Source organism: Zonotrichia albicollis, chromosome 6 (genome assembly GCF_047830755.1).
Source record: "Zonotrichia albicollis isolate bZonAlb1 chromosome 6, bZonAlb1.hap1, whole genome shotgun sequence".
NCBI classification, from domain to species: domain Eukaryota; kingdom Metazoa; phylum Chordata; class Aves; order Passeriformes; family Passerellidae; genus Zonotrichia; species Zonotrichia albicollis.
The window spans coordinates 28,995,441-29,007,634 of NC_133824.1; the positions used below are offsets into that span (position 1 = coordinate 28,995,441).

The 12,194-nt window shown below is 42.0% G+C and overlaps 1 protein-coding gene across 10 annotated transcripts in view; it reads left to right on the plus strand.

Moving 5' to 3' along the window:
* Positions 1–11,131: 11,131 nt before the first annotated feature.
* Positions 11,132–12,194, plus strand: part of PAPLN (papilin, proteoglycan like sulfated glycoprotein) — a 54,546-nt gene continuing 53,483 nt past the window's right edge. For 5 of the 10 annotated variants that reach the window (XM_074542920.1, XM_074542921.1, XM_074542935.1 and 2 more), the window contains exon 1: positions 11,133–11,272. In XM_074542920.1, coding sequence (XP_074399021.1) covers positions 11,245–11,272 — 28 coding nt within the window. In that variant the 5' untranslated portion in view covers positions 11,133–11,244. Of the gene's footprint in view, positions 11,273–12,194 lie in introns of all 10 variants that reach the window. The other 5 variants (XR_012580826.1, XM_074542936.1, XM_074542930.1 and 2 more) reach the window with 4 other exon arrangements.

Below are 12,194 nucleotides of genomic sequence, written 5' to 3' on the forward strand. Positions count from 1 at the left end.
GCATGGAGCAGATAGAGGCCTGATGAGACCCCACGGTGCAGAGGTGCTGCAAGGGGGTGATTATTGTTTGGTGGCAGTGCCTGCCCTGGTGTCTGCAGGCAGCACCCAGCAATAATCACTTCTAAAGCTGTAATCACAGCCACATGGCAGCACTGTGCCTTTTTTACTGCTTTCTATTCATAGTGCTCGTAGCAAGCGATTAAAGAGCACGATAAAAATATATACTTGAAAAAAGTAGACTGTTATAAAATGATTTCTTTTTGGAGGACTGTATTTAGTACATGATGAATCCTGTAGGGGAGGCGTGTATGCATTTCCAGTCACTGCTAAGGTTTTGAAACTATTTTAAGAACAGCAGAACCTGGCTGTTGTCATAGTAGCAATAAACCTTTTAATCCCACTTCCTCTGGAGATGAAGCTGTTGTGTACATAATCTGCTTAAAGATTGTCAAGGCTGTTTATGTGACAGGGAGCTAGGGATACAGTGCTGAGAAGATGCTACTTGTTGCCCTGGAAAATTTAGTACTTTTTGTCTGCTTTGATAGTGTTTGAGATTTGCTGAGAGGCTGATCTTATGACAAGCTGGTAGGAGAGCAGTCATCTGGGAAGCCAGCCTTCATCTATACCAGTGTTTTGGCATTGACAGCTTGTTATGGTTAAATGAAACTGTTCCTAGGTAGTTCCTCAGCAAGGGATTGCTGAGATCATGCTTCTCCCATAGTTTAAAAGCATCCTCTTTGAGGAAGTCCTTTCATCCTGAATGCTTCCATTCCTTCCAGAAGTCTCTGAGGCTTCTGCATCAACATTGAGTCGTATTTTTATGTTGCTGAATAGTGAACAAAATTAACACTTCCTTGATGTATTTGAATAATGCAGACTGACTTATTCTTAAATGTACAAGAGGTAGTCAAGGCAAATCTGCAGACAACTGAGAAGTTCTTCAGCTGTGTTTCGGAGATTGGTTTAGCTGGGTAATGAGAGTTTTAAATGTCATGTCAAAATAATCATTATAATAGAATTTGTCATCCTGAACCAAAAATGACGTGAGTGTTTGTTCACATGTATCTAGAACTAAAAGAGGCCTTTCTTCTCACCAGATCAAGTTTCTCAGTAATTACTGACATTTGCACCACTGCCAGTTTATTTGGTGTAGTCTGGTTACAGGACCAGATTGCATAAGGCCTATCTCCTGCAAATAATCAGTGGGCATCTTTTATTTGAACCAGTATTTCAGTTCATATGTACTGAACAGTTATAAATAATAGCAACAGTTAGGGAATTTTTACTTGTTTGTTTCCCTGTTTTGGTCTTAGTATTTGTTTGTTTTCCTGAAGTCTGCATATTCTGTCAGGATGGACAGTCAGTCTTCAGGAAAAAATCACACTGCAGAATAAATGAAAGAATGTTTCTAAGATTATTTATTTGCAAATTAAAAAATATATTTGCCCCTCTATAAAGTTTTGAATATGGATAAGTGTTTTTCTGCTCATTCTCCTCCTTTCCAGCAACCCTTAATTCAACATGACATGGAAAGATGTATTAGGCAAACCATTGACTGTTGTGTTGTCATCAGATCTAATTACTCCTCGGGGTGCATTGCTCACTGGCTTACTGAGACCACCATTTGAATCCTGTGCATCTGAGCTGCCCTTGCAGGCTCTGGAGATGCTGGCAGGCCCCAGTCTGCTCCAAGGGACAGGGAAGATGTTTCCTTCTTCTTCCTCTTTCCTTGTCACAGTGTTGACCTGAGTTTTGTGACATGTGGGAACTGTTTCTTCCTCTTCTTAGATGGTAGAAATCCTAGTAAAGGATTGAAGGGGGTTTTATTTCAGTTTATATAAAAGTCACCTGTCACTACTTGGTATTTTTCTTACCTAGTTGATATCTTGAGAAGAAATCAACCCAGTTTGGGATAATTCTGTTAAAGGTATCAATTTTTATTTTACTGAGCTGCATTATGCTGAATTGTTTTGATCTGGCTGATGTGCAGACAGAAGCAGAATGGAAAAAGGTACCTGTGTATCCATCAACACCTCTCTCGACACCTACACTATTGAGATGTATTATATCCATTTGTGTCAAGGATTTTGGTCACAATTTTAGTAGGTATCCTTTTGGTGCAGTATTTTAGATCAAAACCTGTAAATCATTTAGTTTTATGTGCAGCTAAATTCGAGTTCTGCCAAATTGCATGAGATATGGCTAATGCTTATAATAGTGGCAAAAATTAAATCTCTTGTTTTAATAGAAGAGCAGATTTTATCAATAGTCTCTAAACTCTGCAGGATGAGATCATCATTACATCAATGTCTTACACAGTGCTGACTATTTGGACACATGGAACAATGGTGTTTGTCTTCAGTTATTAGAAAGAAATTGAATAGCTGGGGACAAAGGTTTCCCACTCTGGAGTGGGAATGGTCAGTGTCTCCAGGTGCTCCTTGGTCTTTAGGGGGTTTTTATGTTGGTTTGATTTGGTTTTGTTTTTTCAGGTTTTACTATGAATATAAAGATTAATATAAAGATGAAAGCTCTTAATACTTCATCTTGTAATGATTTTGTATAAAATGCATTTACCCTAGTAGACTTCCTAGATAGAGGTTGCAAATGCTGCACTGGCTGCTAGACATACCACTGGGGATAAATCAGGGATAAGTGAAAAGGCTGCAAGAAAAAACAGATTGGAGGGCTCACTACAGTTAGTGGCATACTATCTGTCTTTCTAAAAAATCAATTGTTAAAATAATTGCCATTGTTAACTGGGGATAATAAGCTATCTACTAAGAAAATACAGTGCTGTCTCTCACAAGTGTTGTGTGAACATTGCATTGTACTTTTGTGTCTGTGACTGGGAAATTTAGAGGATACAGCAATCTAGGTATTTACCTGAGAAGATCAGGTATGTGAAGATTTATTTTGCAGGGTTTGTACCAAGTGGCTTAGTTTTTCGCTCTGAGCAGTTATTTAAGAGCCATTCTTTCATTTTGAAATTCTAGGATAGTGAATTGTGCCTCTTGTGTTGCTGGAAAAACTTCAAAGAGAGAGTGAGATAGCTTAATGATTTTCTTCTCAAATGTTCCCAGGGCCCCTGTTAAATACACCAGAAGCTGGAACACTCGTGGTCCACTTTCAGACAGATCCTGAACGAGTATGATTTTTGTGTCTCAGACTCTCAGAGGTATGAACGTGATGAGAAAGCTGCATTTCTGGCTTGTGTGTGCCTCTGAGTGAGAGAGGAGTAGGTGAATCTCTGGCTCAGAGACCTGTGAAGAAGCAAAGTATGTCTCACATGAGCCATCCTTAGCTTGGCAGCCTCATACTGCCATTTGCTTCTAGTGCTAAAACCAGCATCACTGAGTGTGGTGATGCAGTCAGATACTGTAGCTCCCACCCTTGATGGAAAAGCACAAGAAGTTTCACTTCTACCAGTGTCACTTTCTGCAATTTTCCTGCCATCCACAAGAGCAGGAGTGGGTGTTCCCAGGGGTTGCTCCCCTGTTTTTTTCTTAACTAGCTCTGTGTTTCCTTCTTTCATATATCTCAAACCCATATGCAGAGTGAAAGGTGGAATAGAGAAAGAATATGCACAAAAGAGCTGATAAATTTGTCAATGGTGTCTCTAAATGTAGCATGTACTGTAGTGAGAAGTTTAACACTAATTTTTCCTGATTTAATATGGCTATGAAATAACAAGAGAGGCACTATTTGGCTGAGACCACAGAAATCACTGGTGTTTTCAAAATTACAATTGCAGTCAGGCCCTTAGTAATTACAGAAATATTCTTCCAGCTGAGCTGTCTTTCCTAGAACATGTAGAGGATCTGGACATGATTTCAAAACAGTCCTAGAAATACCTTGCCATGTAGTTTTCAATCCTTCTCCTTAAACCTGGTTCACAGAGTTCACATATTTTGATATCAGCATCTTCTCTGAACACTTTCTTAAGTTTCAAATTCTTTCTTGGTCCCTTTTGACAAATGTCCAGAACAAAACATTACATTTTCCCTCCAGCAGAGTGGAGGGAGAATCTGGAGCTACCTCATTCCCTTACAGAGCACTGCTTCTGTGTAATACAGTCTAGCAGTGCTTTATTATTTTCCCCTGTTATGTTGTCACTAATTTCTGTCTTAACATGCTATTTCCCCAACACTCCTAAGACTGCTGTTTGCTGTGCGTCCATGTGCACTGAATTCTTGTGGTTTTAATTGTTTTTCTCAGGTATGCTGTTCTGCCTTTTTCCCCAGCTGAATTCACTATTGGTGTTTGCTTCTTTCTCCAGTTTGTCTGTAACTGTGGAGTCCAGCAGTGACTAAAGGTAAGAAGCTACAGTTCAAGTTAAGTCTTGTTGCAGTAGGTCTAGTGATTTTTGCATCATTCTCCCACTGCAATTTTCATGAGCTTTTAATTCCTACTTCTTGCTTCATCAAATAATATTTTAAATCAAACCAAGCAGTAACCAAATAGTAACAATTCCCATATCTTTGTAGAAACTCCTCTCATGCTACTCCTTGTTTTCATTTTACATTGTTATTTCAGTAGTGTCTCTTACCCCCTTGCTGTTGCCAAGATTCTGTCTGTATCCAAGGCAACTTAAATAATTTTGAGAGTAAGACAGTGAGAGATGATGTATCAATTACTAATATCCAAGTAGACGGCCTCTGTGGCACTCCCTTTGTGCATCATTGTAATTCTGCTTGATTTAAACTGTTTGGGTGCAGTGTGTACAGTTGTGGAGACAGGGAAGATTCCTCACTAATGAAGACCTGCTGTTTTGTAATGCTGCAGCATGTTCCAGCCTATTCCAGTGCCATGTGCATCACGTGGGATCTGGGCTGACAGCCAGTGCAAATGTTTCTTCAAGGACTTTAGGACATATTCTAATTATGTTTAGATTCTCCCACTCTCTTTTCATCTGAAGGATGTCACTCTGCTCATTTCAAAGTGTGGAGCAAAGTGCTCCATCTGCCAGGATGAGAGGGGTCTGCTTGTGCACTTGTGTGAGAGGCAGTAGGATGGCTGGCTTTGTGAGCAACTCTTTAACCTCCAGCTGTGAGAAGTCCCAGGCCTTTGAACACTGTCAGGGCTTGGCCAGCTTCCAGCAGTGTTTTCATCCAGTGCTGGAGGAGATGTAAAACTTCCTGGAAGAAAGAGCTTTATTTCTCTGAGCCTAGCAGAGAAAAAGGGGCAATGGGTGGTGGGATGAAGCATCTGAAACTCTCCGTAGCTGAAAAAAGCAACATTTTATGGAGAAAAGTGAAGAAAAAATGTATTTGGGGGAGCTCTGCACATGAACACATGTATTCTCTCTCAATCTGGTATTGAATGTATGTGATGGTACTACAGGATCCTTTTAAGGGGAGCTGGAATTGCAAAACGGCATGCAAGAGTAAAGGCCATTATGCAATACTGTGCACTGGAATGGAACTCTGTGAGGTTAATACAGTGAGCACAGATCCATGCCTATGTGCTGCATGGCAAATGAGAGTCTGCCTTTCTCTGGATGTGTAGAACAGTTTGAAGGCTTCTGAAAAGTTGCAGACTCAGCCTGAAGGAAATGTTCCTGATGTGGGGAGGAAGGAGAGAGACACACTCTCCTGTCCTTAATTTGCAAATTCCCCAAAAGCAAACCTGCATTCTTGTCTCTGCCCTGGTCTGTGCCCCCTGGCCAGACAAGCAATGCTAAATAGCATGGGTTCTTTCCCGGGGAGCCACATGGGGTATCACCTCAGACAAATTAATTTCTCAAGGGTGATGTTGTTACATCAGATACTTGGCTAATTAATGATTCTTATTGTCTAGGCAAGTGCATTAATTAACTGGATACATAAGAAAGTCTGGGTCAAACTTCAGAAAGTCGGCCAGACTCACTTAATCCCTTGTGGCTGCTGGGATCACCCTGCTCTGTGATGACCTGAGTAATCAGGGTGTTGAGTCTGGCAGGTCTCAGTCCTGATTCTCACAAGTTCAGTAGTGCTCAGCAGCCATTTGCCACTCTGTTGTGGGTGTCAGGTGTATACAGGAGTAAGTTTTTTTTTGAATTCTGGGGCCAGTGTTACTGATAGAGGTGAAGAGAGGGAAGGGTTACCAGGGTTTAAAATTTCTAGCCTGCATGTTCCTAACAAAACAGAAGCCACCTTCAAGTGGTACATGGCCCAGTAAATGTGGTTGCCTCTGATAGAGATAACCCTTGTGACAGCTTTCAAGGGAAGATGAGACTGTGGCAGCATTTGTTGTTGGATAGATCTTCTCCTGGGAAAAAACCCAGGAATTTTATGTTTTGTTCCTTCTGTCTTGGTCAAATGTAAGATTAAGAGAGAGGAGGAGAAGCTGAGGTTAGCTCTCTTTGCCTATACATGATTTGTATTGCTGTAAGCTTGCTTACCTCAATATATGTAAGATCAAAGTCAGGCTGTGCTCTTGGGACTGGGTGCACTAGGCATTTGGCTTGAAGAAGTTTCTTTGTACTTTAATGGGTACTGCAAGGGACTCCCAAGAGAATTCTTCAGATGAAAGCTGTTTTTCTGTGGATGGGCTGCACAGTCTCATTATTGCTCTGGCTTTTGCTGCACAGCACATATGTTACTGCAGGGCTGTCAGCCCTTCAGTCGATTTCTACAACGCAATAAAAATAAGTAGATTAACCAAGCAAAGAAGATTAGAGACACTTTGGGGAAGGAAAGGGAAGGGAGGAGGATGAGCAGCAGGGAGTATAAAAAGAGACCACAAGACTGTGATTGCCAGACATCCTGGTGCATGTTGCACAGGGTGGCTTTCTTTGTCCCTTTTGGGTTTGGGTTGGGCAGGCTGAATAGAACTGATCCCGACACCATGTCCAAAGAGAAGCTGGAGTCACTGGTCAAGAACATGGAGATCATGCTCTCTGAGGTAGAGCAGCTGAAGATCCACTGCACCAAGCAGACGGAGGAGGTGAACCAGGTGGTACAGGAGCTGCGCCGAGAGAACAGGGAGCTGACAGAGAAGTATGAGCTCATCTGTCAGGACCTGAAGGAGGCCAAGGAGGCCATTGCCCAGCTGCAGGACACAAAGTTTGCCTTTGAGGCAAAGGAGCGGCAAGCACAGAAGCTCAACCGGCAGCTGTGAAACGGCAGGAAGGAGAAGCAAGAGATTTCTTACCCTGATCTAAGAGTAAACAGAAACCTTCAACTGCTGCAACTGGAAATCCCTGGATTGGTAAAAGCAACCCTTTCCCTTTCTCCTCAGACTAAACCTGTGTGCTGGAAAAAAAATCGTCTCTGTGGAGGCAAGATGTCAGGCGCAGCTGGAATTCTACCCCAGAAGGCTCCTTTGTTAATGACTAAAGACCTCATTATGCTGGGAGAGAAATCTCATTCCAGAATCCCTTGTCAGAGATCTGAGCCATGGGCATATGGAAACAGCTGCCAGGATCTGGGCACCTTCTCATGCCCTGTAGGGGTTGTACAAGGACAGAGCCTGGGAAAAGAACTGTCACTGCCTTGAGCCACTTGAGAGAGCTGTGCCGGGAGGGTCTGCTGAGATGGAGAGAAGGATCATCGTCTTGACAGCCCCTGTTGCTCTGTTTTCTTGCTGACTTTTCTCTGCTGGGCAGCAAGGCTGTAATGCTGTCCTTAGTAGGGTGTCAGTTTCTTTGCTGCCTGATGCTGGAAGACATCAGCAGGAGCTTATGTCGTGCCTCATGCTTCCAAGTACTTTCTATCAAGGGCATGTTGTTCCAGAGGATCTGTTAATGCAATTACAGTCGGTGTTGTCCTCTTCCAATTCCAAAGTGAAGTATAAGAACTGGAAAGGTTTCTGTCTCCATTTCCATTTCAATAGCATTAAATCCTAATGACTCTGTGTTTAGTATGCTAGAGTTAAAACCTCTGCTGAATATAACACTTTTTTAACCAAAGGGCTATGTTTTGGCACCGGATTTATTTTTCTTTAGCGGAAGTAATGTATATAAATGGACTGGGAATTACAAGGGATAAATGTACGTGGGCGTGGGGGTAAGAATTGCTTGTCAGAGGTTTTGCTTTCAACTTTTCTCTCTGCTCCTGTATCTCCTAAGCAGCATTTGTGGTAGGCAGTGCCAAGCCCAGCAAAAAGCAGGTGACTTTAGACTCCACAGTGAATAGCATGAAGTCTCTGGGGGGAGTGTGGAAAGAGTGCTGAGAGAAAAAGCCTGAATGTTTAAATGGAGAATAGCTGGAATAGTTCCAGGAGGATCTTTCTTCATGTTGGCTGTGATGTAGCCAGCTTCTTTCTTCCATCCAAAGCTTTGCTGTATTGTTATCTCTGCCTGGCAAGCTCCCTATTCCCAGCAAGGGCTGATGCTGTGAGAAGCTGTTTCAATTGCTGAGGGCCTCAGGGTGTGTGTGGCACCAGGAGCCCAGGTGCACTCTGTGGGGGGAAGGGAGGGAAGGGAAACCTGCCTGCTTTGGTTTCCCTAAAGGTTTGGGCAGGGCAGAATAGTTCAGCAAGACTTTCTCTTAGGACTCAGTCCAACCGTGGTGAAAATAATTGTAGTTTTGTCAATCATTACAAAATACTGAGATCAGGCCTAGAATTAGCTGGTGGTTGTTCCTTCTTTGCCCTCCTCTCTGCCACATCAGCCTGTGCCCAGTCCAAAGCCATTGGAAATTCTGATTTTGACTGAGCTCTGGGCAAGACCTTCTGAGCAAAGGGCTGATGTTTGTGTGGCATCCATGGGGAACAGGTTTTTCTGGTTTTGTTTCGTGTGATAACATGTTTTGTTAAATATGTGTGATATAGACTTTAATTTTTTTGCTATTTTGGGTGGAGCAGATTGGATTATCCAGAAAACATTTGGGAGTTTGGAGAGTGTCCTTTATGTTTTCAAATGTTATCTGAATACAAATAGCCAGCCTTGACCCTTTGCTCCTTGCTCACCAGTGATATCTTGGGGAGCACGAGAAATCAACATTAATCACTATATTTGTTTGTATAAGAACTAGAAATGTTTTCCCTTGAAATCAGTTCTCTAGCTCAAATCTGCTTACCACCTGTGATTTCTTCAACTTTTCTATATCATTAAAATGTAAAACAAAAATAAAAGGAAAACAAACAGCTGAGAGAGTGTCTGTTCTGGATAAGGACATTTAATGCATGTATATGTTACTTTTTGAGTGTGGGTGTTTATGCTTGCTGAATATAATTATTCCTGTTTAAATCCTGTCCATCAAGGAATGGACAAACAGAGACCCTCCAGATCTCTCTGTGTTCACAGGTTAATCTCTCTAAATGAGATTCTCTGTGTGGCTGCCAAGTTTGCCCTACGCAATATTTAAATCCATGATACAGAAAAAGAAAATGGGATCACAATGTCCTTATGATCAGTTTCTTAATAATTAGCAGGATTCAAAGTGTCTGCTTATAAGGAAAGCTGTTAGAACAATTTCCTGTAAATAACCTAAGATTTGGGTTGGGACATCAGTAAAACTAGATGTGCTATTCAATGCTGGAAAAAATTAACACGACTTCTGTTCCAATAGACTCAGTTGTGTCCTGGTTTTGCTTTACATGACTTAAAATTAGGATTCATAGGGCTGGTTTAAAAACAATGTTCATTCCATTACATGTAGTTCCTCTGGTTTTTTACAGGCAAATCTTTGTGAATCCAAGTATATTCTTAGCAACGGAATAGTGCCTCCACTTGTATCCTGAGGTGCAGTGTACTGGAGTGCCTTTCACAACAAAGTTTGCACAGAATTAGTCACAGCACTTTGAAGTTGTTTTTTGCTATTTGAACACTGACATTATCATTACATGCTGCTGCTTTTCTTCTTTAAACGGCCTAAGGATGAAGAGCTGAAGCTTGGTGTGTGCCTATCAGCTTGTTTAGAAAGCTGGCCTGAATAAAAGTCTCGCCTGATTTGGTTGAGAATCAAAATAAATATGAAGTGACAGGCTTGCCATTTCACTCATCCTGGAAATGGATGAAGAGAGGAATCCAATTCTTTGAATACAAAGAGTAAATTTATTTGAAGGCTCTCTTGGAGAGCACAGCACAGGAATTGGCTCAGCTGTCAAGAAGGCACTAAGAGAAGAGAATCCTGCCAGACCAAGTGCCTGTGAGTTGCTGTTCCTGGAGCAGATTATAGCAAAGTACTGATGACTGCATTGGTTTCCACGGTTCTGAGCCACATTATGTGAAAGTGTCCAAGAAGGCAAACTAGGTAGGAATGAAGATGATACCTCTTTGTTCTCTTTCACTGCTGACTTCAGTGGCTGCATGCTGGAAAAACACAATAAAATCAGCTCTGCTTGTAGCTGTATCTATACAAAAGTTGTACAAGTCAGCTCCTCTGCAGCAGTCCTCAGCACATGAAAGAGTCCATGTGTGGCCAGGCCTCTACAGCAGAGATAAACAAGTGCAAGAGATACTGCAAGAGGATAGCAGGCTTTGGTGCAGTTAACTTGTACAGCAGAGCCCATCGGTGTGTAATACAATTTCCAGCCATCCTCTAAGGACTTTGTAATGTCTCCTGAACATGGAATTGAGCTGCTTTTCCTGAAAGGTTGACAGGATTCGTTCTGTATACTGAGAAGCTGTCATTCAGAGGGCTAAATGACATGCCTATCTTTCAAAGTTAAGAGTCTGGGAAGAATTCAGTTACTGGTGCACTATTCAAGTTTGGAAAAAGCTCAGTTTAGGTTAAATCAAAACTTACTTTACTGTCATTTCCTTAAAAATCATAAGTTAAAAAATCAGTATGTCAAAAGTCTTACTGTTTTCAGAGTAAGCTGAAGCCTGCAATTTTCAGACCCTTGTGCAACTGATGGAAAGAGAGACATGCTATAATGTCCCCAGTAGCAGTGGACTTGATTTGACTTCCCAGAGGCCCTTATTTCTTTACCTTCTCCTTCAGCCATCAACACACTTGCCTAGGATGTAAGATTACTGTTCAGTATTATCCTGTGCTTGGAAATATTTCAGCATATCCTCTGGCTAAAATGCAAGTAGTAGGCTAAATGTAATGGCTGTCCATTTCCCTTGATTAGGCCATTGCTCTTATCTAAGAAACTGAAAGCAAAGCAAGATACGCATCCCATTTTTTTATCAATGTGACCCAGCATAATCACAACACCCCAGATCCTTGCTCTTTGGCTAAATGGCAAAGTGAGCAATCAATAACACCAGTTTGTAGTGTGACTATGCCATGGTTTCCTGATCGCAGCCGCTCCTGGGAGGTTCAAATTCTGAAACCAAGCTGAACACAGATTCTTCTTTTCCTTGCATGCATGCCCAAGCTTCTCTTCTGGAGGCTTTGTGAGTATTACCTGAATTTTTTGGTTGCTGCTCAGCAGGAGAGGACAGGAGGTAGAAGAGTTAGGTATTAAGTACCCCCTGAGGAAGAAGCAGGGTGCTTTGGTTTTATTTCTCAGTAAATAATTTCTCTGAAGTCAAGTCTGTTTTGCCCATGACAGCAACCAGTGAGTAATCTTCCTGTATTTATCATGTTTGACAAGTTTTTCCACCAGTTTTTCTCTCTCTGTTGTGTTGAGGATGAGGAGTGATAGGGCACCATGGTGGGCATCTGGTGACCAGCTAAGTGCTATGGTGCTGTGTTAGCCATAACTAGTTAGACTGGAACCCTGTCCAGTAAACATGCAGGCCTTTAGACAGTCTTTGGACACAGCCTCTAGCAATAAGGAATCCTGGAGGAATCCTGGTAGTTTATTCCCATGAAAAGTATAACAAAAGAGAAAGCAGAAGCCTTACTGCTGACCTCTGGCCATGTAACTGTTGAAATCCCAATGCTCCTGGTAGGTTGCTCCTTGACAAAAGCACTGCAGTGATCAAGCTAGAAGGGATACTGTGCTCAGCAGTATCTATTCACTGTGCATTCATCTCAACTGTTTCTTCTTGACCTCATCTGGGACACCCAGATGCCCACCTAGCCATGGATAGACCTGGTGGCAAGAGGCAAACGCCTGTGGTCCTTCTGTGTTCATTCCACAGTGCCCCAGCAGTGTCTTACCAAGAGATGACAATGGTCTTGAATCAGTGGATTATCTTGTTTTCACTAAAAGATAAGTGGTGAAAATAATTTCAACACAAGGATCATGTCCTTTCTCCCAGAGGAAAGGTACATATGCAAAACTTTCTGTGAAACCACAGGGCAAAGGTTTACTTCATATTTGCATTGCCTTTTTCTAGGTAAGCAGTGGCCTCAATCCTACTCTAACAG